This window comes from Pyrus communis, chromosome 17, assembly GCF_963583255.1.
Source record: "Pyrus communis chromosome 17, drPyrComm1.1, whole genome shotgun sequence".
Lineage (NCBI taxonomy): Eukaryota > Viridiplantae > Streptophyta > Magnoliopsida > Rosales > Rosaceae > Pyrus > Pyrus communis.
Window position 1 is genome coordinate 6,590,101 of NC_084819.1, and position 26,907 is coordinate 6,617,007.

The following is a 26,907-nucleotide window of genomic DNA, read 5'->3' on the forward strand; positions in this document are numbered from 1 at the left end:
CAGCTACACTTCTTGACCCTATATGAATACAATGAATGAATTCGATCTTCAATTTGAAATATTTACACTAGTGGATACCACCAAATCTTATGTTATACTTGATGAAAGTATAAATAAACTCTTAAATGTTATTGAATTTATCGTTTTGATGGGATACGCATCCTACAAAACTAATTTCAACGATCCAACCGTCAAACTTATTTATATATGCTTCGAGATTGCATACGCCAAAAATTGCAAAAAATAAACATTCAGAAATCAAGTAATGATACAAAACTTTTCGACGGTTATAAATGAAAAATCACGATTTAACGGTTATTTTAACTCCGATTTTGATGATTTTTTATAGCTACACTCCTTGACCCTATATGAATACAATGAATGAATTCGATCTTCAATTTAAAATATTTACATTAGTGGATACCACAAAATCTTATGTTATACTTAATGAAAATATAAATAAACTCTAAGTGTTAGTTAATGTATCGTTTTGATGGGATACGCATCATATGAAACTAATTTCAATGATCCAACCATCAAACGTGTTTATATATGCTTCGAGATCGCATACGCCAGAAATTGCAAAAAACAAACATTCAGAGATCAAGTAACGAGACAAAATGTTTCGACGGTTATAAACGAAAAATCACGATTTAACGGTAATTTTAACTCTGATTTTGATGATTTTTTACAGCTACACTCCTTGATCCTATATGAATATAATGAACTAATTTGATCGTCAATTTAAAATATTTACAGAAGTGGATATATACCACAAAATCTTATGTCATGATGATCTATGAAAATTGAGGATTTTGTAAAAGGAATAACATGTAAGCTTTGAGTTCCATTGGCAAGGTTACATGGTCGTTTAGATTTTTAAAACCCTCCAAATCTCATGAACAATGTTATTTATTTTAGTGAAAAATTAATAAAATTAATAATAATTATTGTAGAAGTGTGAAAAATGTAATCACTCGTAATAAAAAGCTTTACAACTTTCATTAAGGGGTCAACTCCGAAATTTAGTATGCATATACTGATTTAGTATTATGTTTTACATTTTTTGGGGTCAAATTAAGTTTCTCATTTTCATTTTTATTGATTTAAAATATATTTTTCTTAACGGGTAACGGGTCGGGTCATATTACCTGAAAATATTAACGGGTTGATTTCGGGTCGGGTCATATTACCCGTTTACTTTAACGGGTATTACACGACACGACCCGTTAAGCTATCGGGTATGACACGAAAACGACACGAACACGAGAAACACGACACGAATGCCAGGTCTACACAGAAGCAGAGTATAGAGCAGCAGCAATGGCAGTTCAAGAGAATGCATGGCTGGTACAGTTGATGAGTGATCTACATCAACCAGTAGATTATCCAGTACCATTGTACTGTGATAACCAATCGGCAATTCGCTTGGCGGAAAATCCAGTATTTCATGTAAGAACTAAACATGTGGAAGTGCACTACCACTTTATCAGAGAAAAGGTTCTACAAGAAGAGATTGAGATGAGACAGGTCAAGACGAATGATCAAGTTGCGGACTTGTTCACAAAAAGTTTAAGTACAGGCAAGCTCAAAAATTTTCGCTGAATGCTCAGCACAGTGCAAAGAATGAGAGCTGACATTGAGGGGGAGTGTTGAGAATCAATGTCAATTGTAGGTGAAGTAGGTGGATGTTGTAGGTGAAGTAAGTGTGTGAGGTTGGTGAAGTAAGTGGAGGTTGTAGGTGAAGTAGGTGGATGTTGTAGGTGAAGTAAGTGTGTGGTGTAGCTTTCATTTGGTTTGCTATAAATACCCAAGTCCTCAAGCATTGTATATCATCCAAGGAGAAACAAAGCCTAGAGCTAAATAAGAAAAGCTTTGCTAATTAGTTTGTTTTGTGAGCTTTCTTTAAGAGTGTGCTCTATTTTCTTCTTTTTGGGATCATTAGAGTTATCTTGGATACCCTTCTTATTCAACAAATTCGGTGCCAAATTACAATATGTAAGTTAGGCATGAATGCTTGCAATGGCATCCTTAACTCTAGCCATTTTGCCTTCCTGATTGAGATCTTGGCCTGTCGAGTTTGCCTATCCGCCCTTAATTGCTAAATCTTCTGCATGTTCACAACGTACTCCAACAGTTAAGGTTTATGGGTCTCATAACCCTGTTCCAATTCTAAATAAAGCACATTACGACGGTTCTTAAGTTCTGCAATCTGACGATCAATCTCAGTTATTTCATTTTTCTGCATTTTTATCACCTCAAGGATTGGCTTGATGGCCCCTTGAGCAACCGCCACCTCTTCCAAATTCTTTTCGGCCTGCAACACTTCTTCAAAGATACCAAAATGATGTCTGGTATTCTTAAGTAAGGCCGACAGGTGAGTGATGCCCTTGTTGCTAATTAAGCCTTCAGCTGCAAGATCATTGATACCTTCACCAATCAACCGAATGCCATCATGTTTCAAGATATCTTGGGCTGAGAAGGACATCAGTTGTTGGATTTTAGCAAGAGCAGAAGACGAACTGACAGCCCTGGATGTCTTTGCCAGAAATCGTCGAGCTCAATTCTCTAGGGAGGGAGAGGCTACACAAAAATAATGGGTTGAGAAAGCTGGCATTAAGACAAGTCACTAACGAAAGGAAATTTTTTTTAACCTGCTCAGAAGAAGCATCGGCCATATCCTCTGGGGTGTTGGTAGATCCTAGAGAACTTAGTGGGCGAGCTTAATGTGTTAGGCAACTTTTTAGCTCATACGGCCGATGTTGTTTGTCTATATTCGAAGGCCACCGAGGCGGCCATGAAATCTAAATAACACTATGCGGCCCGTAGAATTAATGATGATAAGATTGCCCCCCCCCCCCCACCTGACAAGTTTATTTGGTCGGTTTTAGTTTCGCATCATATAAGGAATGATACAAGTAGAAGAAAACGGTAACTCACATAGGCTGAAGTGACATCCTGTTCTGAGGTGCCAAGGTCTTGCTCTTAAGGGTGAAGTCTTGTCTTAGTAGTAGCTTTTGGGGCCTCGTTTTCAGCCGAGACGGGAGCATGATCGATAGGTAAGTCCACTTTCCCTTTTCCTTTATTCTGTGTGGGAAGTGTCGTCTCTTTCTCAACCCCGAGTTGAGGATGATGTTGTAGAGGAATTTCATCCTCGTGTTTGTCCTAAAAGTCTGACGTTAGTACAAGGGGAAAATAGAGTTTCAAAGAAAAAAGTGATCGAGATTCATCTCATCCTCCAAAATAATCACACGGCGTGTAAGGGTAGTTGGGTTTAGAGGAGTTGATGTCATGATAGGGTCTGCTGGTGGAACTGGTGTGCTCGCCACAGGATTCCCCTCGGGCAACCAAAAGGGCAATGGCTGGACAATGAGGAGCCACCGATATAGGTTTAAGTCTACCGACCTGAATTACTGGAGCTGTTGAAGATTTCACCTTATCAGCTTCAAGAGAGGTCGCCAGGGTTCCTTGACTTGTTGAGGGATTCATGATTTGGCACTTCCCTTTTTCAGCCAATTTTTAACTCGCTTTGGAGTGGGCTTGGTTTGAGCCAAAAGGCTTTTTCTTTGGTGAGAAGGAGCGAGCTCTTTTTACTCCTGTTTGGGTGAGCTCCACCAAAACAGTAGCAGCCGTTGAAGGCTGGAAGGCTTTCTTCTTTTACAGAGTCTTTTTCTTTGCTGTTACAACTGCTACCACCTCTGAACTCTTCATAGTTAAGCCACCTAAAAGAGGAAGGATAAATTAAAACAATAGAGTTTGGAAAAGGAAGATACAAGGACAGCTTACAATAAGAAGGCCTTGGCAGAAAGGTATAAGGACAACTTACATTGAGAAAGCCTTGGCGTAGGTATTCTAGGATGATCGTCGAAGATTGTTTTGACTTCGGCACAGTACGGCCAAAATCAATTGGGAGCAACGTTCGCCATGTTTGCTTTTGGCAGCGTTGCATTCTTGTTCTGACCCTGGTTTTTCTGTTATGCTCAAGGTGAGAAAAAGAAGTTGCCAAGATTGAGAAAGCCTTGGGGTGCAAAGAAGTTCGGCTGGTAAACTTCGAAACTTGCGCGACGCGATTCACAGCCAAATTGGAGATCTCAACAGAGTAAGAATGATCCCAGTTTGGCCGAATTCTATTTTCTGTGGCTTTATCCTAGTCAATCGTAGGGAGCTCTAAAGTCGACGGGTAGAATCTTTGGCAGCAGATCATAAATTCATCTTCAGTTGAAGCTTTTAAGCCGAATAAGAACTGGAAAAATTCTACTGCTGGATGATCTAGCGCAGTGAGGGAAGCCAATTGAAAACCCATGGCTTCGGTGTTCTTGAAGGGAATATTGTCAGCTCTCAAGGGTGTGAAGTAGATTTGGAGCCACAGGTGAAACACCTAGAGAGGACCACCTTGTTGGGGGTCCATACAACTTGAGGCTTGGTGACCTCCTATATGGGCCAGTCTTGGTTCTTGAATAAAGGAGATAGACGATGCGCTTTCATCAGGGAGAAAACGGACTCAGGAATTTCGGTCTTGAAAAGTGGATCAAGAACTTTGTGCATTGCTTTTTCTTCATCTAGGAAGCGGAAGTTCTTGATGACATGCTAGTCCATGATTTCAGGAGTCTTTTCAAATTCTTCAAGGAGTTGTTGGCCAAGAGTAGTGGAAGCCATTGTTGGCAAATTATAAGGTATGCTGTTGCAAATGATTTGGAAGCTAGGGATTCTGAGAGTTTGTTTCTAAGCGTAAAATACTGATTAAGAGGAGCTGGGCTTTTATAGGCAGGAGGACAAGATGGTTTCGAGAATAAGATCTTAAAGATATCGTGTTTAATCATTTAAATTCAAAAGATGTAAGGTTTAGCCGTTTTCACGATGTTCCATGTAAGCGCGATGATGTTAAAACCTGATTTTCAAGGCACGATCTTTGAGACATGGCGATTCCGTGTCTACGTGCTTGAAGCATGGGATACATGAGATAGCCGAGCATAGAGGAGATTCAAACTTGCGTGAAGCATTGTCATAAATTACTCTAATATATGAAGAGGAAGAATCGAACTTGCGTGAAGCATTATCCTTACATCAATCCCAAAACCATCGATCACCGGTCGATTTTATATTTTTAGGGACCCACTGAAGGATTTATGTTGAGGCATCCATGTTGAAGCACAAGAGTTTTGCTCCAACCAGGAGGACAATCACAATGCAACACGTCTCAACATTAGAATAAAGATCCTAGAGTCCCACATCGATTGCGGATGAAAGCATGTGACCATCCTCAACTATAAAAAAAGAAATCATTTTCTATAATTAATCCTAATGCCATTACTATACTTAAACTCGTCATTAGAACTCACTAATGATGATTGTGCTTGAACCTATGTATCGTGTAAACTCTTCACTATTAATGACCCTCGTGGACATAGCCCAACTTAGGATGAACCACGTATATCTTATGTTTGCTTTTCTATCACTATCTCTTTATCCTCACTAGATGACCGGAGCAACCTTACGAAGGTCTTGATACTTTACGTTATTCCAAAGTCTCACTGATTTTACCATCAACAAATTCCAAACCAAATAGACCCTGAAACCCAATAAAACTGATTATTATTCAGTTTAATTCCGAGGGTAAAGCAAACTAGACTGGACCGCGGCCACCCCTAGGTGGGCCCGGTGGTTAAAAAAAAAATGTTCCGCTATGTTATTCATCTAAAAGGAATGGAACCATATTTGCCAAGCATGTACCTTTCATTGCTAGACTAGTAGTTTATGCCAAATGCAAGACATATATTTGCCTTGTAACAAATTGTATATCACTTGTATGGTGAAAGACACAAGAGATATCAACCGAATAATTATAGGTAAGAATTTTCCCAAGGTGTGATTAATATTACATGCCAAAAATGAAGAAGAACAATGTGGACCCAATTGAGGACGATAAACAGTACACCTCGTGCTATAGTAGTTCATCAGAGCATTTTCAGTGTGTAAAGGCCCTCTTTGGTAATAGGCAATTCAATCTCCTAAGTGAATAGTAACTGCCTTTAAGGAATAGTAATTGCCTTTTGCATCTCCACCCATAAACTGAATAGCCATGGCAATAGGTAATAAAATATTAGTAATTTTTATTTTCTAAAATAATAAAAATAAATTAATTTTTAATTTCGGATAGGATAAACGATTTCGTCACGTCACGTGTCCTTCTATAAGATTTTTAACCAATTCCATCGCGCAATGTGTCCTTCCATGTTTAGAATCGTTGAAAATATTGAAATGTAGTGTAAGGTGAGAGAAAATGGTAAGGTATCTATAGAAAAAATATATATATATATATATTTTGAATTTTTTTTTCGAATTTTTAACTATTTTTAAATTTTTTATTAACTTGATTAATCTAAATCAATGATTACAAATTTTTTTGAAATCCAACAGTCCAGATTGTGACACGTGGCCCACCATAACATTCGTGTTTTTTTTTTCTTCTTATTTTTCTTATTTTTTTTAATTTTTAAAGCAATAAAACCTAGACCATTGATCTAGAAATCTAACAGTCCAGATTCAACAACTAGTGAGTGGGCTGCCACGCTAGCCCTACCGCCTGAAATATCATCGGTAAAGTACCCCCACACGCGCATGTTATGCATGCACCTGACGCAAAAATTTTTATAACGTGGCTGATGTCATACTGATGTTAGCCTTGCATCACTCCCCCTCAGGCGCTCTGGCCTTGGACTTATGCCTGAGCTCTCCCACGGGCTCCCCCTTAGCCCAATTGCCCATATGGGCTTGCGTCACTTTGGCAGGGGATTGGATTGCAAATGGGGCCGGTCCACAGGGCAAAAGAGCACATTGGAAGTGCTCTCAAAAGAAAAGTGTTTGATTTCGTAAGAAACAAAGTATACAAAATTGCAGAACAATTCATACAACGTTTGTAACATCACAAACAGATTGCCAAACTCACTTATTAATAGTGGTAAAACTCAATTACTCGGTAACAATGTAATTAGAAAAAAGTCATGATACTAATCGGATATTAACCAACGACTAATGTTGTTATTAATCGTTAGATTCCCATGTCTTTGTTCAAATTAAACGCTTTTAGTTGATGTTTGACCAGGTGGGGCCAGGGCTAGAAGCAGCATTCTCTTTCTGGTCGCTGTATCCCCAGGTGGGGCTAGGGCTAGGAGCAAAGGATGATGGAAATACAGTTATAGCAAGCTTCTGGCCAGCATCTAAACAGTCTGAGAAACACCACAAATGTACCATTTTCTTCCTGGGGTTGCAAGGTTGATCACATCCTTTCCACTTGTTAATGGCACAGAGTCTAATGGAGCTGAGCATTCTTGAAAGCCTGTGCCGTTCACCTTGAACACATTGTGGGCGCCTTTTGGATAGTTAAAAACTGCATAAGATCAAAGATAAAAAAAAACTCTTTGATGAATTCCCAAACCACTATTTATAATAATAAAATTAAACAAATATACATGGACCTAAATCTCCACAACTGAAACTATATGGACTAAAGCTGAACTTCGCTCATCCAAACTACAAGGACCATAATAATTTGGCCTAAATTTAATGTATGATATAACTTAGAGAGAAGTTAGTGTTTTTGGTATTTACCAAGGTTGTCGCCAACATAGAACATCTTTCCCCGAGCCCAAGCTTGATAATCACAATTAATCGTCCACCCTTTGTAGTCGCCAACAACATAATCTGTTGCTAAAATTGAAGGTGCAAAAATTGCTAGAATGGCTAGGATTAGGAAGAGCTGGGAAGTGGCCATCACAACTAGCTAGTATTGAGCTGGGAAGTGGTTCACTCTCTAAAGTTGGTTGTTGTTTAGATGATGAGCTCGATCAATTTGGTTGCCAAAATGAGTTGAAAGTTTGCAAATTTATAGGGTTGTAATCGACATGAGTACTCTAGTCTAGCATTGGGTTTGTCCACGGACGGCATTGCCCTGCCGAACGGTACGAAAAGATTTGAGAGTTAAATACAACATAATAAACAAATTATACTCTCTAGCACATCAATCTTGTTTTTGTTGGACATATTTAAAAATGGTTGCTCTGTGTGACCAGGAACCTTCCATGAAGTTATATGTGGCGTGCCCTACGAATTGGTTTTCCTGCACTATTATGGATGCCTAATGAAAAAGAAATATCGTAAAAAAATTGTAGGTCAATTGGTTAATAGCACTTATCAATATACCATTTTTAACAAACGATATTATTTACACTAAAGGGGTGAGAGAGTGGGCTAAGCCTCATAATGGGCTACCAATAATATGGCTTTGACGAGAATATCACTACTTACATTTTGCTAAGAGTGTTATTAATTGTCCAAATTCTCATGTTTCATAAATTATTCTAATATATGAAGAAGGAGATTCGAACTTGCGTGAAGCATTATCCATTTGCATTATATGATTGTATTGTAAAACTTATCATCGTGGTGTATAGACATGGCTATTTCTTGTATGATCTATTAACTCGAACCGAAATGACACAAAACTAACGGGTTCATGGAAGGTTTATCCCACGAAAAACACCACCTTGTTTGGTGGATAGGGTTGGCCATTTAAACTGGTACACCGAACTAGAACAAACTAAGAAAAACCAAAAAACTCAGTGTTGGCCTGACCCGAATGGGGATTGTTGATTTTGACTAAACTAATTCGATTCTTGGATTTGTCACATGATGCTTTGTATGCATCTAATACTTGAAAGAAGTTGAGGCTTCACTATAAAACTAATTGGTAATAGGAAGATATCCCAGCTTACTTATAAGCTCATGTAAAATTTCTTCTCCCATGAATGTGAGATTCATTTTCAACAATACCCAAGTAGCCCTCCTCATTTCTTTTCCTCCCTCATCTCCCTTGTGGTCTCACATTCTCTCGTCTCCATTGCATACTCAACCTTCATCATATCTCTCATGATCTCCCAACCTCATGCACCTTCAAAACCGTCATCCACTATATTATTGTTGTTCTTTAGATTCATTGATAGATTTGTGTAGGAAATTGATTACTAGGTTTGGAGTTTAAGTGAGGATGGAAGGAGTCCAACAAAAAGAGTAAAATGGGTTTAATTCCGTTTTTACCATACACCGATCAACGTCATATCTTCAAGGACCCACTAAAGAATTCATGTTGAGGCACCCCTGCCGAAGCCCAAGAGCTTCGCTCTAACCAGGAGGCCAATCATCATGTAGCACGTGTCAGCATTAGAATAAAGCCCCTAGAATTCCACAATGACCGCGAACGAAGGCTTGGGACTTTCATCAACTATAAAAATAGATCATTATCCTATAATTATCCCTAATGTCATTGCCGTACTTAAACTCGTTAATAAAACTTAATAATTAATGATGATTGTGCTTGAACCTATGTATTGTGTAAACTCTTCACTATTAAATAGAACTCTTTTACCCTCATAGACGTAGCCCGACTTAGGCTGAACCATTGCTAACTTGTGTTTGCTTCTCTATCTTTATCTCTTTACATATTATCCTCACTAGATGATTGGAGCAACCTTGCAAAGGTCACAAACTTGACACTTTATGTTATTCCAAAGTCTCATTGATTTTGACATCAACACACTACTACAATTAATAGTTTGTGTGACGAAGCACAGTTTGTCACACAAAGACAAAAACATCGCCTGAGAATTAGCACGACAAAACCTTCGATGCGGCTTCCGTCGTGCAAAAGTCGTGAGAGAAGGGTTTGCGCGACGACTATGTAAACTATGTCGCACAAAATGTCTTTGTGCGACGACAATAACATGCCTCACACAAAACCTTTTGCGCAACGTAGCTTAGTCTCATTGTCGCACGAAGATAGGTGCGCGACGTAGCTTACGCAGCCTTCGCACAAAGGTATTGTTATTTGTTTTATTTTCTTCTGACAATATATATATATATATATATATATATATATATATATATATATATTTGTATAATTTGTATAAATATTTTAATTAAATTATAAACAATAATTAATAAATCAGAGAAAAAATATTTAACTATAAAATATATGAAAATGAACGTACAAGCTATCCGAATAAAAAAAATAAAAAAATAAAAAAATAAAAAAATAAAAAATAAAAAATAAAAAAACTACAACAAATAGTCGTTTAGGTTTGATGCATCAGGATACTAGCTATCGGTTGGGTGAAACATTTGGGATGTTGAAGGTGGAGCAGGATCAAGAGCTGGCATCGGGATTTGGAGGTCGGACAACTTGCAGGCTCGTAAGATCATGATCATTTTCTTGTCCTGGGCTGCAATTTGGGCTTTTAGGGTTGCCACTTCCTCCATTAGGGCGACAACCTGTCCCATGGTCAGTCAGGAAAAGGAGGCACCTGTCTCACGGACCCATACTTTCACTTAACAACTTTGCCATGACGATGACTGAACGTCTGATCTAGGGTCTCAGTCAGGATCTAAAGACTCGCGTCCTTGGGTACAGTGACGTCCTTGATTGGGGTATCCGGGGGAAGCTGTGATGCCGCTTGTTGAAGAGACTATTCTCCACCATAGTAGCCTGTAATAATAAGAAAAAATATTAATATTTAATAAAAATGTAGTTAATATTTGAACGATTCATAAATATAAGAATAATAACAATTACATATACTTACATGGAGCTGCTCAGTGGCCTCATTGACAAGTCGAACATAAACGTCCTTGAACATGTCGAGCTTTGGGAATTTAGAACCCTCCTAAAGAACAAAAAAAAATTAAGAAAATGTTATTATTCATAATAAAAAAATTAAATTGTATAAAATTTAAAATCAATATACTTTACCTGACGTTGCACTTCAACCCTATAGGAGAAGGGCATCAAATCGAAATGGTGGAGAAGTGTCTTTAACTCCCGAGCTTTCTTGCCAGCAACAGATTTCTTATGTTAAACACACAATATATATGTTAGTGCAACTATTTGAAAGAAATTAGTAAAAAAGTTTTAAAAAAAAAAAACTAAAACAGTAATAAATTATTATTAACATATTATGTACATACTTACCATAAATCTTGTGTCCGTAAATGTTTGCAGAGCCACTCCCAATCCTTCGACCGCTCCAACAACTCCGTTGGGCAACCCTCTAGGCAAGTAATCACTGGATCATCCCATTTCTTAAAATGCGCGTGGAGTTCGCACTTCCAATGTTTGTACCGGGTTGCTATGTTCTCTTCTAAGTATGCGGTGGCCTCAGGGGATATGTCCTTAAGACTATAATTGAACTACAAATATGAAAATAATAAAATAATAGTAAGAAATTTAATACTATTAAGATAATATATTTTTGTTTATAATATTTGAAATCAAAATTTAAAAATAATAAAGGCTAAAAATGAAAATACTAACCGACAACTCATGCCGCACCAATTTCTCGTCTCCTCGAGAATTTCTGCCCAAGATTCCCACTATATAGCACAATGCCAATTGTCCACCGAATAACAAAACACAGCTGATAGCGATGCTACTATGCTGCTGTGAGGTAACCGCTCCACAATGTCACAAGTCATACGCTATCTTGATGAATTTGTTGGAGTAAGCTATGTTCCTGCCTTCATACAGCTACGATTAGATTATGCTAGCCCATTCAGTGCTCATCAACCCTGCAGCCTCCGACTACTTTTTCATCAATTAAACTCTCAAGAAGGAAACACAACGAACAAAAAAAACTTTCTATTTGCAAAATCTGAAGGTCTACCTCCAGAAAACACAGCACACGGACACCCATGTGTCCACACTCAAAATTCCAGTATACAGAGGCATCAACCATAACTATTTTTTAGGTGATCCACAACACTTAATTACTAATCTAAACCTCGGCTTAGACTCTAAAGAAGCTGCCCCAAGAAAGGATCGACTTTGTTACACATACAATTAGCATCTGTCCGAAAAAAGTCTGAAGATTATGTTAAAAAAAAAAAATTAGACTCCTAAATTTCTTGTTGGGGTTTATCAGAAATTGTGAACAAAAACCAAATTCCAATCCAAACTCAAAAGCCACAATTTGCCAAAATCCCAAAATAATATGAAATTACCCAAACCCGTATCCCTTCCAAAACCTAGCAATCAATATAAATTTGAAACCAACAAAAAAAATTGGGGGAAATTGATAGATAATCAAATTTACTTGAGGAGATGAAGAGGGTAACCTACTTTCGATTAACTTCAGTGAAGAGGAATTTGGAAAATGAAGTGCTGAGGCGCGAGTGAACTGAAATTAGTTTGAGTGACCAATTTTTCCTTTCGATTCGCCGTGGAGCAAGAACGAAACAGTGGAGTAGGGAAGAGAGAGACTAAGAGTGAAACATTGCAAGAGGGAAGAGATAGATGGAGTGAGTGAGAGGGCGAGAAAGGGAGGGTGACTTTGATATTAAAAAGACCTTGCGCGACGCACCAGTGTCGCGCAATAATTTGGAAAAATTAAAAAAAAAAAACTCCCATATTTTCTAATTGAACTACCAAAATTTTAACAAATTGTGCGACACATGTATACGTTATGACGTCGCACTATAGGTGTTTGCACAACGGCCTCATTGTGGCGTCGCGCAAGTTATATTTGAAAAAAAAAAAAAATTTATTATACATACAAATTAAATAAAATTTAATGCTACTTAATAAATATATAATAATTATAAAATTTATTTTACGTACAAATTAAATAAAATTTAAAGCTCCTTAATAAAAATATACCATTAAATTTAATAAGTTTACATTAAACCTCATTCAAACTACAATAATAACTATTGCTATCCTCACTACTATCATTTTCGGATTCCCATTCATCCTAATCTTTGTTTGCCTCTTCTGGTGCATTGCATCGTGGCAGATCACCGAGGTCAATTGTAATTGACTCTATTGGTATTTCGATTTCGGGAACTCCAACTACTTGAAATGGTTCTTAGACAACATTAGTATCCTGGAGTGTTTCTTCACCAATTTATATCGAAAATGATAGCTGTTAGTCAGCGATGTTGTCGTTGTCATCATGATCTAGTGCAGGAATATCATATAGCCCTCTTTGATCAATCTTTTGAACAACTTTCCAACCACTGTTGGCCTTTGGGTCATCTAGATAGAATATTTGTTTCGCCATAGTTGCCAAAATTTATGGGTCTTCATGGTACCAACGCCTGGTAGTGCTGGGTTTGCATCAAACCAAGGCACTTAAACAATATTACTTGACGCCTGTCTTTGTAAAGCAATAGTACCACACTAGTTAGTTTGCCATAAAAATCAATGTCTTCACTGTTGTCGACACCTGGGACAAGTACACCACTATTTTGAGTAGATGACTTGTCATCATGTGCTGCCCCCAAGAACTTGATCTCGTTGACATGACAACTTGAGAACAATTTAGCGTGAAGCAGTCCTCTTGCGCAAATTATATAATTCTTCATTGTAAAAGGGTGAATTCAGTTCCTTCAATTTGTTTATCTAATATAACATATACAAAATGTTAACTTGTTAGTGTAACCAAATTTAAAGATGGACATGAACAATTTGGAAAAATATGCTCAATTCAAAACACATACAACCTACATGTTCGCGAAACCAAGAAGGAAACAATTCACAGTGCTTCTTGGCATATAAATGTGAAGGATGTTCCCGCTTCATCAACTGTTCATACTCTTCAAGGTATGGCAAAGTCTCATCACAATTGTTGAGTATAAACCAATGCGCTATCTCCATGTCCTTTTTGGTAAACGATTCGCCTTTTACAGGATCGCCGAAGGGTCGCACGATTTGGGCAAACTTCAATTCTACAATCAACTCCAAGGGTGGACATAACCAAAGATTCCTACAAAGAAAAGAAATAATTCAGCTTAGCACCCAAGAAAACTTAGAAAAAAACAAACGAAAAATTGAAAATGACATAAAAAGACAATGAATAGAAATATTGGGTTGCCTCCCAATAAGCGCTTGCTTTTACGTCCGCAGCCAGACGATACCAACAGTAATCATTCAAGGGAAGCTGGTTCTTGGAGGGGTATAACCTCCACATCATGCTCCACAAAAGACTCGTAATATGGTTTGAGTCTATGTCCATTCACTTTGAACATGTTTCTGGTCTTTGCACTTTGGATTTCCACTGCACCATGAGGAAAAATATTAGTTATAACAAACGGACCAACCCATCGAGAACGAAGATTACCTAGAAATAACCGAAGGTGAGAATGGCAAAGCTCTTCCTTGATATCATTTTGTCATGAAATGCCTTTGATTTCTCCTTGTATATTTGCCTAGACTCGTATGCATCATTCCGGATTTCATCTAACTCATTCAATTGAAGCTTCCTTTGCTGTCCAGCAACACTCATGTCCATGTTGTAGGCTTTGATCGCCCAATAAGCTTTGTGTTCTAATTCTACTAGAAGACGTCATGATTTTCCATAAACTAATCGAAATGGGGACATTCCAATAGGAGTCTTATAAGCAGTCCTATAAGCCCACAATGCATCGTTCAAGCGCATGCTCCAATCCTTCCTACTAGGACTCACAGTTTTCTCCAAAATTTGCTTCACGTCACGGTTCGATACTTCTGCTTGACCACTAGTTTGCGGATGATAAGGTGTAGATACCTTATGTGTGACATTGTACTTCCTAAGCAACGCTTCAAATGTTCTATTGCAAAAGTGACTCCCTCTATCGCTAATGATTGCTCTAGGTGTCCCAAATCTTGCAAAGATGTTAGTCCTAATAAAATCTGAAACAACTTTTGAATCATTAGTTTTGGTGGCTTTAGCTTCCACCCATTTAGAAACATAATCCACAGCCAATAAAATGTAAAGAAAACCATTTGAAGATGGAAAAGGTCCCATGAAATCAATGCCCCACACATCAAAGATCTCAACAATCAAAATAGGGGTTTGTGGCATTTGATTTCTTGGGCCCAAGTTACCTGTTCGTTGACAACGATCACATGTTGCACAAAACTCGTACGCATCCTTAAACAAACTAGGCCAATAAAAACCACTCTCTAACACCTTAAGGGTTGTCCTCTTTGCTCCAAAATGGCCGCCACATGCATAAGAATGACAAAAAGTTAGAATAGATTTAAACTCAGATTCAGGGACGCACCTTCTAATCAATTGATTAGGGAAATATTTCCACAAATAAGGATCATCCCACTTGTGGCATTTGGCGGTTTTGACAAGCTTATCTTTCTGAGCACGTGTAAAATCATCCGGAATCTTTTTGGTGACCTTGTAATTGATAATATCTGCATACCAAGGGTCAGTAACCTTTAATGAAAACAATTGCTCATCCGGAAAACTCTCACGTAAAGGGATGAAATCTTCCTCTGTGTTTGAGTGCACAAGTCTGCTAAGATGATCTGCTACAACATTCTCACTCCCTTTCTTATCCTTGATCTCCAAGCCAAACTCTTGAAGCAGAAGTATCCATCGAATGAGTCGCGGTTTTGCATCTTTTTTTGTGAGTAAATACTTCAAAGCTGCATGGTCAGAAAACATAATAACTTTAGTTCCAATCAGATAAGATCTAAATTTTTCTAAAGCAAATACAACAGCTAGAAGCTTATTCTCTGTTGTTGAATAATTCAACTGTGCATCATTGAGTGTTTGTGATGCATAATAGATGACATGTGGCACTTTGTTGACACGCTGTCCTAGAACTGCACCGACATCATAATCTGAAGCATCGCACATTAACTCAAAAGGTAAACTCCAATCTAGTGGCATGATCACAGGAGCCGTGGAGAACAACTCCTTAAGCTTGTTAAATGTCACCACACACTCTTCATTCATATCAAATGTTACATCCTTTTGAAGCAAACGGCATAAGGGTCTAGAAATCATTGAGAAGTCTTTCATAAACCTACGGTAGAAACCTGCATGTCCAAGAAAAGAACGAACCTCCCTAACAGTAGTAGGGAGGGGTAAAGAACTAACAAGTTCTACTTTAGATTTATCAACTTTAATTCCATTTTCAGATATGATATGCCCTAGAACTAATCCATGCGAAACCATGAAATGACATTTTTCCCAATTTAAGACCAGATTAGTTTCTTGACAACGTTTTAAAACTAGGGATAGATTATGTAGACATGTATCAAAAGAATCACCATAAACTAAAAAATCATCCATGAACACTTCAATTATTTTCTCAATCATGTCAGAAAAGATACTTACCATACACCTTTGAAATGTGGTCGGGGCGTTGCAAAGTCCAAACGGCATCCTCCGGTATACAAATGTGCCAAATGGACAATTGAAAGTCGTCTTTTCTTGATCCTCCGGAGCAACTGCAATTTGATTATATCCAGAATAGCCATCATGAAATTAATAATGAGAATGACCAGCTAACCTTTCTAACATTTGATCAATGAATGGAACTGGAAAGTGATCCTTGCGTGTGGTGTTGTTTATCTTCCGATAATTTGTACAGACTCTCCAACTATTTTGCACACGTGTAAGCACTAGCTCACTAGCTTCATTCTTAACAACTGTGACTCCGAATCACTTTGGAACTACTTGAACAGGGCTCACCCACTTACTGTCCGAGATTGGATATATGATGTCAACATCAAGAAGCTTGATAACCTCTTTCTTGACGAACTCCATCATGAGTGGGTTCAAACGGCGTTGAGCTTCCCTTGTAGGTTTTGCACCTTCCTCCAGTAGAATCCTATGCATACATGTAGCTGGATTTATACCTTTGATATCTGCAATGCTCCAAGCTATGGCAGTTTTGTGATCCTTCAGTACCCGGATCAATTTCTCCCCCTCTTCTGCTGTGAGTTGTGACGATATGATGATCGGTAATGTTTCATCCTCTTTCAAAAATGCATACTTCAAATGTTCAGGAATCGGTTTAAGCTCCAATTTGGGTGCCTGAATCACAGAAGGAAGAATTTTTTTCGTTAGAAGTAGGAAGAGAAATAAAATAGGAAGAAGACTTACCACGAATTAGTGAAAGAGACTCAAGGGCTGCCACTGTCTAGATTAATTCTTCTTCAATGTGCTTGGAATAATTAAGTTTTTCATGTGTAATGCTATGCACTAACGCCTTCTCTAAATTATCTTGTCCCACACCTTCATTAAAACAATCCTTCACAAAATAGTCAAACGTATCAATAGACAAACAATATTCAAAATCACTAGGGTACCTCATAGCATTGAAGATTTTGAACTTGACGCTTTCTCCATCAATTTCCATGGTTAAAGTACCATCGTAAACATCAATCTTCGTACGTGCCATTCTAAGGAATGGTCTTCCCAATATAAGAGGAAATGCAGTAGGCATAGGGTCATGTTCCATCTCAAGAACAAGAAAATCAGCGGGAAAAATAAGTTCATTCACTTGCACAAGTACATCCTCCAATAGGCCTTTGGGATATCTATTTGAACGATCTGCCAACTGGATTACTACCTTTGTTTCCTTCAAGTCTCCAAGGTTTAGTGATTCATACACTGAATATGGCATCAGATTGATGGATGCCCCTAAATCACACAATGCTCTCCCAAACTCTTTCCCTCCAATTACACATGGAATGGTAAAGCTACCGGCATCTTTCAACTTCGGTGGTAGCTTTCTCTGCAAAACAGCTGATACTTCCTCGCTTAATGCCACAGTTTCTTGATCATTGAATCTCCTCTTGTTCGTACAAAGCTCTTTAAGGAACTTTGCATACTTGGGCACTTGTTTTATGGCATCTAAAAGAGGTAAGTTCACTTGGACTTTTCGGAAAGTATCCAAGATTTCCTTATTAGTTTGCTCTTTCTTAGACTTCATAAACCTACGAGGAAAAGGAATAGGGACACATGAGTTAAATGAATTTTGAAATTCTTTACTTACCTTATCAGAATCTTTTTTGTTCAATTCTGTATCTTTAGGAGACTTTTCAGTGTATGTTGAAGCCTCATCTTGCTCAAGATTTTTGGTTTGTTGTTCCCCTTGCTCATTTGTATCTTTTCTAGTCCTCTTTTGCATCCTTGGCTGCTCAAAAACTTCTTTTCCACTCCTTAAAGTCTCAACATTCATTTGCTCCGCATTTGGATTCACCACGGTTTGGCTAGGCAACCTTCCTGGTTGATGTTGTTGCCCCATCAAACTTGCTAACTGACTCATTTGGCGCTCAAGGTTTTCAATTGCTTTGTCTGTTTTCTGTTGATGAGATTAAGTAGAGTTAGCTAAAAAAGCAATTAAATCCTCAAAAGACTTACTTGGAGCTTGTTGTTGTTGAGGCTGAAATGGTGCATGCGGTCTTGCTTGAAAGGAGCCAGGTAAACGGTTATAGTTGTTAGGAACAGATTGTTGTCCGTTGTCTTAATTGTTCCACTTTAAGTGTGGATGATCACGCCACCCCGCGTTATAGTTATGGGAGTATGGATCATACTTTTGTCTTTGTTGCCCCTGAAACCCTCCTAACGCATTAGCTTGCTCAAGACCACCTTGATCCATTAACGATGGGCACATATCCGTGGCGTGTCCCATCATTGAACATACACCGCACATGTCTTTTGGAGCCACCATAACCTGTTGCACAAGATTAGTCAAGTTAGCTAATTGTAATTCAATACTAGAGTTAGCACTTTCCTCGTTAACTTTCTTAAAAGGTAGCTCATCTTTCCCTCCAAATTGTCGTGTGTTACCAGCAATGTTTTTTAATAATGCCTTAGCATTTGTTGGTGTCTTGTCCATGAATGCTCCTCCACTTGCTGCATCAAGCATTACACGATCAGTACCACACAATCCTTCATAAAAATATTGTATTAAAAGATGCTTTGAAATTTGATGATTAGGACAAGATGCAACCAAATGTGTGAATCGCTCATAGTAATCTCCAAAGGGCTCTCCATGTTGTTGTCGGATTGCACATATGTCTTTCCTTATGCTTGCAATTTTTGTGGTCGGAAAATATTGCTCCAAGAATGCTTGCTTCACCTAGTTGCATGTGTTCATTGATCCCGAAGGTAAATTGTAAAGCCACTCCTTTGCCTTAGCTTCTAATGTAAATGGGAATGCCCTTAGCTTGACTTGCTCCTTATCCACATATGCTGGTCTCATTCCCGAGCATACCACATGAAACTCCATGAGATGCTTGTTGGCATCCTCTGTTGAGAAGCCATGGAACTTAGGCAAGTAGTGAATCATGCCGGACTTAAGCTCAAATCCTCATTCTGTATTTGGATATGTGATGCACAATGGTTGTTGATCCGTATTTGGCGTTGCTAACTCTCTCAACGTACGGTTATCAGCCATGCCTTCTTGTGGTTCTTCCTCCTCTTCTGAACTCAAATGTGGTGGAGAAGATAGAGGTAAAGACATCGATGCACCCTTCTGCTTGATTGTTCCTCGAAGCTTTCGAAGTGTTCATTCAACCTCAGGATTATAGGAAGCTAGATCAATGCTCTTGGACCTTCGAGTATGCATATACTACGAAGAGTACCTAAAATAAAACAAAAAAAAACAAAAACAAAAACACTAATTAGACAAGAAAAGAAAACAATAAAAAATAAGTAATTAGAAATAACAATCCTCGGCAACGGCACCAAAAATTTGATAGGATTAAAAGCACACCACAAAGTAGCACAGAAATGTCCTATTAATTTTCCTTATTAACACTAAAATTTGTCAATTGTAGCATATGAAAATAAGGTCTTTCCCGCAGAAGATTGTTTTATCTAACTACTTAAAATGTCACAAAAACTGGGCTGCTGTCCCTACTGGCCAGCCACCGAAAAATAATTATTAGACCTACCTACACTTATCTAAAGTCTACAAAATTTTATATGCAAACACTAGACACACAGAGCTACACTCACACAAATTTTGGGATTTTTGCAGTTGATTTGCTATTTAAATTAAATCGAAAAAAAAACAGTACAAAAACAGATTTTTAAGTAGTTCACAAATTAAGAAAAACGAGTTAGGGGAATTGCTATCCACCACCAAATAATCATGCAAACATGTTATGTTTCATTCAAATTCCTTTCATTTTCGGATGAAGATGCTCAAGTTGGCTCAATGTTAGAACTCAACCTATTACTCTTTCTTATGTAGTATGTTAAGAGAATGACGTTTTCAACTTAACTTAGTCCCTAACATGCAATCTAGAATGGTGTGTTCATAGATTTAACAAGTAGAAATCATTAAGAACAAAAAGAGTTTGAGTCATCACAAGGCATCGTAAGTACTGGCTTTGTCTTACTTATCCTAGAAATTGGTTCACATGTTAATCGCAATTAACAAGTACTACTCTAGAACATATGTAGGTCCTCATTCGACAAAGGCAGGCACACACATATTCATAGCATTAGAATCCTAGATATGCTTACTAAGTATGCATCCGTAGAAAACACATAAAGAATTCATCAATGAGACAAGTAGTGAACCAATTTTCATCCATTCGTAAAAGTAATTCAAACGAAATGTCATAACAAACTTGCAATCATATTCGGAGCTTCAAAACAGCCCCTAACTACTAAAAATTAGTCACACATAATTCTCAAATTAAACCAAAAGAAAGACATGAGTTTGAGAAGATAAAACCGAGAGAAGAGAATGCCAAGATTTCCTCCTTCCTTTCCTTCCTTCCCCAACGTAGCAGCCTTGCCTTTTTTCCTTGCTTTCCTTCTTTTTTTTCTATCTTTTTTCTCACACTGTTTCTCCCCCTTTGCTGCTGCAACCTGTAGCCCTTTTCTTCTTTCTGCTGCCACAGTTTTTTTTCCATAACTCACCCCACTAACAGCCATTTAGTGATGACAATAAGTGAGAGGAAATGCTAAAACAATTGTAACTCTTTGGGCAGCCTTTATGCCCATTACTCTCACTTAATTTTCCATTTCCTCTGATATTTGAATAGGTGTTAGCTGGCTTGTTCTTGGCTGCATCAGTTTTGGCTGTTAGTTTTATTGGATTTATTGCTTTCAATGCTTTCTTGTCAGTTACAAACTGCTCAGCCTCTTGGGAACCTTTCAGTGTTAAAACGGCCATAACTTCTTCTAGAAAAATGATATTAACAATCCGCGAAATGCTCCAAAAAATAGACATCCGTAGCTTTCTAAACATATAAGCTCATTCTCTAATTCATTCTGAGCTGTCCGTAACTTGCTTCCAAAGTCAGCTGACCTGCACAGGCAGTTTTGACAACTTTGTTACTTAAAATTCCACTTGTGTTATTTTTCTTTTCTTTACTTGACAAATCATACAAAACACAAAAACAAAGTAAATAGCTCAAAAATATAAGGAACTAACTAAGAAAAGACAAGTGAATTTGATGTAAATATATATAAATATGAGCTTATCAATACAACCCTATTCTTTCCGATTAAGCAAGTTGTGCTCTAACAACGTCGCTGAGTACCAAGCGCTGATCATTGGACTCCGAATGGTGATCAACATCGAAATCACAATGCTAGAAGTATATGGCGGCTCCAAGCTCATAATCAATCAACTCTTAACTACATATGAAGTAAAGAAAGATGATCTTGTCCTATACTTCTGGCTAGCAACTCAACTACTATAGAAATTCAAGTCCGTGACACTAGAACATGTGCCAAGAAAAGAAAATCGAATGGCGGACGCTCTCACTAACTTAGCCTTAAGTATGGCACTAGCAGAAGACGAAGCTCCAGACGTGCTAGTTTGCCAAAGATGGGTGATCCCGTTCATCGCTAAAATGCTACTGGATGATACAAATGTCATCTCAGTACTTCCCGTCGACACTAAAGAGTGGAGACAGCCGCTGATCGACTACTTGGAGCATGGAAAGCTTCCGGACGATCCTAGAGACCATTCTTAAATACGTCGACGAGCACCTTGCTTCATCTACTACAAGGTACCGTTTGGTATATGGGATGGGACGGAATAGTGGGACGAGGCGTTCCGTCCCACGTTTGGTGCGCCCAAAAACCGTGGAATGCACTGTCCCATGGGACGAAATTTGGCTGATTTTTCATTCCGCCTCCCCCTAGAACGACTGGTTCCACGTCCGTGGAACACAAAATTTTAACATTTTAAGACAAAAATGCCCCTTATATTTTTCAATATTTTCTATCATCTTCGTTCCATCTTCTCTGCCACGGCCTTTTCCGTAGCCTCCCTCCTCATCCTCTTCTCATCTTCTCCCTCAGCTGCATCTCCAGGTTCGATTTCGATCTTCTCTCGTAGCCGCTGCATCTCTAGGTTCGATCTTGATCTGTATAGATCTTTAATTTTGTTTTTTTTTATTGGGTTTTATTTTTTCGGTTTCTTGATTTTTCCATGGAAATTTTCAATTTTTGGGAAAATAGGATGATTATGAGAAAATAAGTTAGTTTTCTTGGTTTCTCTGGTTTAACTTGTGTTTAAGTGCAAACTTAAACTCAACATCCATTCTTTGTGGTTACATTGGGAGCAGGAATTTATGTTCTATGTTTTTCTTGTTTATGTATTCTCATGCCGTTCATGAAGATTGACCCAGGTATGCGATTGAATATTGATAGCTTGTTGTCTCAGTTTTCTGGGTTTTAATTAATTGGAGTTTTCTGGGTTTTCATGGCCAAATTGGTTCATAAATCTATCTGGGAAATTTTGTAAGTAATGTAAGAAAGACCCATTTGAGGAAATGGCATTTAGGATAAAAAAAATGGGTGTTTGTATCTCGAATTGTCGAATTCAAGAGTTTGGTATTGGACTGTGAAGTGGTTTTGTTTTGGTTGTTTGATTGGGTTTAGTACAAGTTATAATTTGTGATCAAAATTGGGAAGAATGTTGGAGCCAGAGCTCTGTGGTTCTCGGATGCTATCGCCTTTTCAAGGCGAAAACGGGGATAAGGAACTTTCAGTTCTTCCCAGACACACCAAGGCTATTGTCACTGGAAACAACAGCTTTGATTTGTTAATCACTGGGTTTTGTTAAGATTTGTGCAACTGGGTTTTGTGAAAGATTTGTGCTTTTTTAATCTGAAAAAAATGAGATCTTTAGTATGATGTGCACCTCAGATTTTGTGAAACATTATTGATCTTGATTTCAGTTTGCAAAGAATATATGATGTTTTGGTTATCGGATTATCTAGGTCATGTTCTTGTCCTGAACTTTGAATCTAGTCCTTATTGTAAAGCATATGATGCATAGAGTCACATACTTTAGCGCCAAACTAGTTCGTCTATTGCTTTAGAACTACTCTAAAATTCATTAGGAAGTTATGCATCTAAAACTTTTTTGCTTATGATTTGTGTAGTTTTTCTGTTTTATTATTACTTACTACAACACATTAAATTATCTTAAAGATCCAGTCTTATGCCAAATAGCCTTTTATTAGATGAATACTCAAGAAACATAAAGTTATTGCTCAGGCCATGGGTCTGTTAACTGATATGTACACATCAGTATAGCTCTACAGACACATCAGCATGAAGGTTACACATCAACAAGGCAATTAGTTTGTTGAGATTCTAGGAAGGTTGTTAGTCTATTGGGATGGTAGGGATACAAAGAAGTTGGTTAGTAGCTTGTGAGTGAAGCAAAGAATACTTGTATAAATAACAAACACCTCTCTCTCTCTGTAATTCATTCATTGTTCAAGGAATACAATCTTTAGTCATTCACTTTCTCTCTCTAAATTCTCTGCCATTGCTTTTCGTTTTGCTTATTCTGCAATCTCCAAAAGCTAATCATTGGTATTGTTATAAAAGATGACGAAATGGTTGGACTAAATGAAGCCCATTCGTCCATATCAACTGCGAGGAACACATGGTCAACATTCTTAGTAACCTTCAAGCAATTTTCCATGATCCTAAGGTTAGCAAGATGGAATTCATGGCATAACATATCTTTAGCCATGTGCTAGTGTAAAAAATATATCATAGATAAACATATGTGTTCAAATAAATAAATAATGTCCCGTCCTGTCCTACGCGTAAATATTGTACCAAATAACAGATGGAACAGGGGTAAGTTAGTCATTCAATCTTTTCCATCCAGTGCATACCAAACGCAGAACGGAATAACCATCCCGTTCCATCCTGTGCGCACCAAACATAACACGGAACCCCCATCCTGTCCTGTCCCGTCTGCGTACCAAACGGTACCCAAAGGAACACTCTACTGACGCTCTTTTGAATAAGTACTTCTAACATGCCTAGGTAAGGAAAAAGCTAATCAAGCCATGGAAGAAGCACACTCAGGCGTATGCAGAGCGCATTAATCTGGACCAAAGCTGCACTTCTAGCTCAAAAGAATGGGCTACTACTAGCCAAGCATGGTGAAGGATTGCCTGGAATACACCAAAAGGTGCCAAGCCTGCCAATTCCACGCCAACTTCATACATCAACCACATGAGCCTTTACACCCTACAGTTGGCTTATGGCCGTTTGATGCATGAGGATTGGACGTCGTATGACCAATCGCACCAAAATCATCTGTCGGAGAAGCCTACATCGTACGTCTAAGGGAAGTCAAGAAGGAAATTGTCGTCTGTTTCATCAAAGAGCTTATTATCTATTGATACGGTATGCCTCACTACATCATCACTGACAACAGAAAATAGTTCTCCAACCGACTCATAAACGAGCTCTGCGAGAAATACAAGTTCAAGCAGCACAAGTCTTCCATGTATCATGCTCTGGCTAATGGTTTTGCGGAAGCATTCAACAAAACGCTGTCCAACCTCCTGCAAACGGTGATCGGCCGAACAAAGAGAGACTGGCACGAAAGAATAAGTGAAGCACTTTGGGCATATTGGACGACATATAGAACTCATACCCAAGCTACACCTTATTCTCTCATATATGGCGTGGAAGTTGTTCTACCACTCGAAAGTCAAATCCCCTCACTAAAGATGGCCATAAAAGAAGGCTTGACTGAAAAGGAAAATGCAAAAGACATGGAAGACAAACCTCGTAAGTGTTGAAGCATGACAATGAAAGAGTCACAACGTCGAAAAGAAATTAGCCACAAAAGCTTCAAGAGCACAGCAAAGTGGGCAGCTACAAGACTGTCCTTCAACGCACGCTACAATAGCAAAGAAAACGAAAATGTTGCGCAATCACACTACGCAAACCTGCAGCGATTACGTAAGCAGTTTCTTACACTGCACGACAAAGAAGGCAGCTACAAGACAGTCCTTCAAGGCATGCTATAGTAGCAAAGAAAGCCAAAATTCCAAGTAATTACACTACGCAACCCTGTAGCGATTACACAAGCAGTGTCTTGCACTGCACGGCAACATCACCATCAAGGAAAACTGTGACCAAAAGGCACTACACAACATAAACTCACTGCAGTCTTTTGCACAACCCTACATGGTAAAAGTGACGCACTGTAACAAGCTTCAAGTAGCTACAACTTTGCACTAAACATCAGCAAAAGGGCACGGCAGCAGCAGCTATAAGGCACGGCAGCAACAACAACAGATGCGCATAACAACGTCACTACCAAGGGAATACTGTGGCCAAAAGGCACTACACAGCATAAACATACTGTAATCTTTTTGTATAGCACCATGTGGTAAACAATGATGCACTGCAACAAGCTCCAAGCAGCAACCACAAGCAAAATCTACGGCAAAAGTACCAAGCAAGCCCACGACAAGAATTGTGTGTTGTGAAAAAAATGCACACCCAATTGTCATATAAATAGGGGTCAATTGCTTTCTAATACTTTAAGGGAAATACATACCCAAATAGCAAAAGAAAAATCAAAACAAGGAAGCACATTCCAACCAAAAAAAAGAAGCAAATTACAAAAAAAAATGACAAGTTTCAGCCAATCTGCGCAAGCTGGATGCTTTTGGTGATAATTCAACTTTCCAAAGGAGTTTTGATGCAAAGCCAATTGAAGAAGGAAGCTAAGTGGCTGAGAATCATTGTATCCAAATTTCATAATTTTCCCTAAAGCCAAGCACTCCAGTTTTCAAAGTTATTCCCACAAAAGTTGTTTTCCCGTTAGGATTGCACAGCTGTAGGAAAATGCAAAGTTGAAAGCTTTCCAGATTTTTCCTAGTGGCATGCAGTACATGCCTGAAAACATAAGGGATAAGGCTATGTTTCCCATATTTTTACAGAATTTTCCAAAAGAGAAATCAACCTCAAACTAAGCGTGCAAGTCAGATGACATGTTTCCAAAAACAAAAACAAAACAAAACAAAACAAAGGGAAAGGAAAAATAGCTCCTTGCCGTGGGGAATCAAAAGAAAAAACAAATACCCCTCCATGCTATAGGAAATAAAAAGGGGAAAGAAAAAAACTCCTTTCTTGCCATGGGAATAAAAAAGAGGAAAAAAGTTGTCCTTCTTGCCATGGAAATCAAAACAAGAAACAAATAAATCTCCTCCTTGCCGTGACGAATCAAAAGGGGAAAGAAAAAAGACACCTCCTTGCTGTGGAAAAAGTAAAAAAAAGGAAAGTGAAAAAATGCACATCCAACTTACCTTTCCAAAACCTTGAAGCAAGTCACAAAAGTTTTCCAACACTTTGGAGGAAGTCATTCTCATTACCAAAATTGAAGGAGGTTCCTACCTAGGAAAAGAAAAAACATTCTTTTCCCACAGGCACAAGGAAAAAAACTCAAATCCCAAAATACACCAAATTTATTTTGCCAAAGATTATGAAAAATCAAATTCGCACAATAAGTATGTGCCAATTTATCCATTTTCAAAATTTTCTTTCAAGATCAAGCCTCTACGGCCCTTGTAGAAAAAAATATTCATTTTCTTTCAAGATCAAGCATCTACGGCCCTTAAAGAAAAAGTTCATTTCTTCCAAGATTAAGCCTCTACGGCCCTTGAAGAAAAATTTCATTTTCGTTCAAGATTAAGCCTCTACGACCCTTGATGAAAAAAATTCCATTTTCAAGCCTCTATGGCCCTTGAAGAAAATTTTCATTTTATTTAAGATCAAGCCTCTACGGCCCTTGAAGACAATTTTCATTTTCATTCAAGACCAAGCCTCA

General features: G+C 38.1%; 2 protein-coding genes across 2 annotated transcripts; both read right to left on the bottom strand.

The window, feature by feature from the left end:
* Nucleotides 1–7,083: 7,083 nt before the first annotated feature.
* LOC137721944 (blue copper protein 1b-like) lies at nt 7,084–7,771 on the bottom strand. Its single transcript, XM_068460959.1, has 3 exons — nt 7,609–7,771; nt 7,249–7,387; nt 7,084–7,165 (listed from the first exon to the last, which is right to left on the bottom strand). The coding sequence occupies exons 1-3, from the start codon at nt 7,769–7,771 to the stop codon at nt 7,084–7,086; spliced, it is 384 nt and encodes a 127-aa protein (XP_068317060.1).
* A 2,427-nt stretch (nt 7,772–10,198) lies between these two features.
* Nucleotides 10,199–19,302, bottom strand: LOC137721945 (uncharacterized). The gene is made up of 11 exons (XM_068460960.1): nt 19,224–19,302; nt 18,511–18,692; nt 17,041–18,138; nt 16,495–16,865; nt 16,164–16,276; nt 14,425–15,862; nt 13,553–13,811; nt 11,116–11,238; nt 10,635–10,715; nt 10,461–10,537; nt 10,199–10,355 (listed from the first exon to the last, which is right to left on the bottom strand). The coding sequence occupies exons 1-11, from the start codon at nt 19,300–19,302 to the stop codon at nt 10,199–10,201; spliced, it is 3,978 nt and encodes a 1,325-aa protein (XP_068317061.1).
* Between the last annotated feature and the right edge of the window lie 7,605 nt (nt 19,303–26,907).

Excerpts from the sequence above, each read along its gene's own strand:
- LOC137721944 (XM_068460959.1), bottom strand. The coding sequence starts at position 7,771 with ATGGCCACTTCCCAGCTCTTCCTAATCCTAGCCATTCTAGCAATTTTT. Across the intron at positions 7,388-7,608 it reads CTATGTTGGCGACAACCTTG|TTTTTAACTATCCAAAAGGC; the intron begins GTAAATACCAAA and ends GATCTTATGCAG. Across the intron at positions 7,166-7,248 it reads GCAACCCCAGGAAGAAAATG|CCCTAGCCCCACCTGGGGAT; the intron begins GTACATTTGTGG and ends CTTTGCTCCTAG.
- LOC137721945 (XM_068460960.1), bottom strand. The coding sequence starts at position 19,302 with ATGTCTTTACCTCTATCTTCTCCACCACATTTGAGTTCAGAAGAGGAG. Across the intron at positions 18,139-18,510 it reads TGACTAATCTTGTGCAACAG|AAAACAGACAAAGCAATTGA; the intron begins GTTATGGTGGCT and ends TCTCATCAACAG. Across the intron at positions 15,863-16,163 it reads CCACATTTCAAAGGTGTATG|GTTTCTACCGTAGGTTTATG; the intron begins GTAAGTATCTTT and ends TTGGACATGCAG.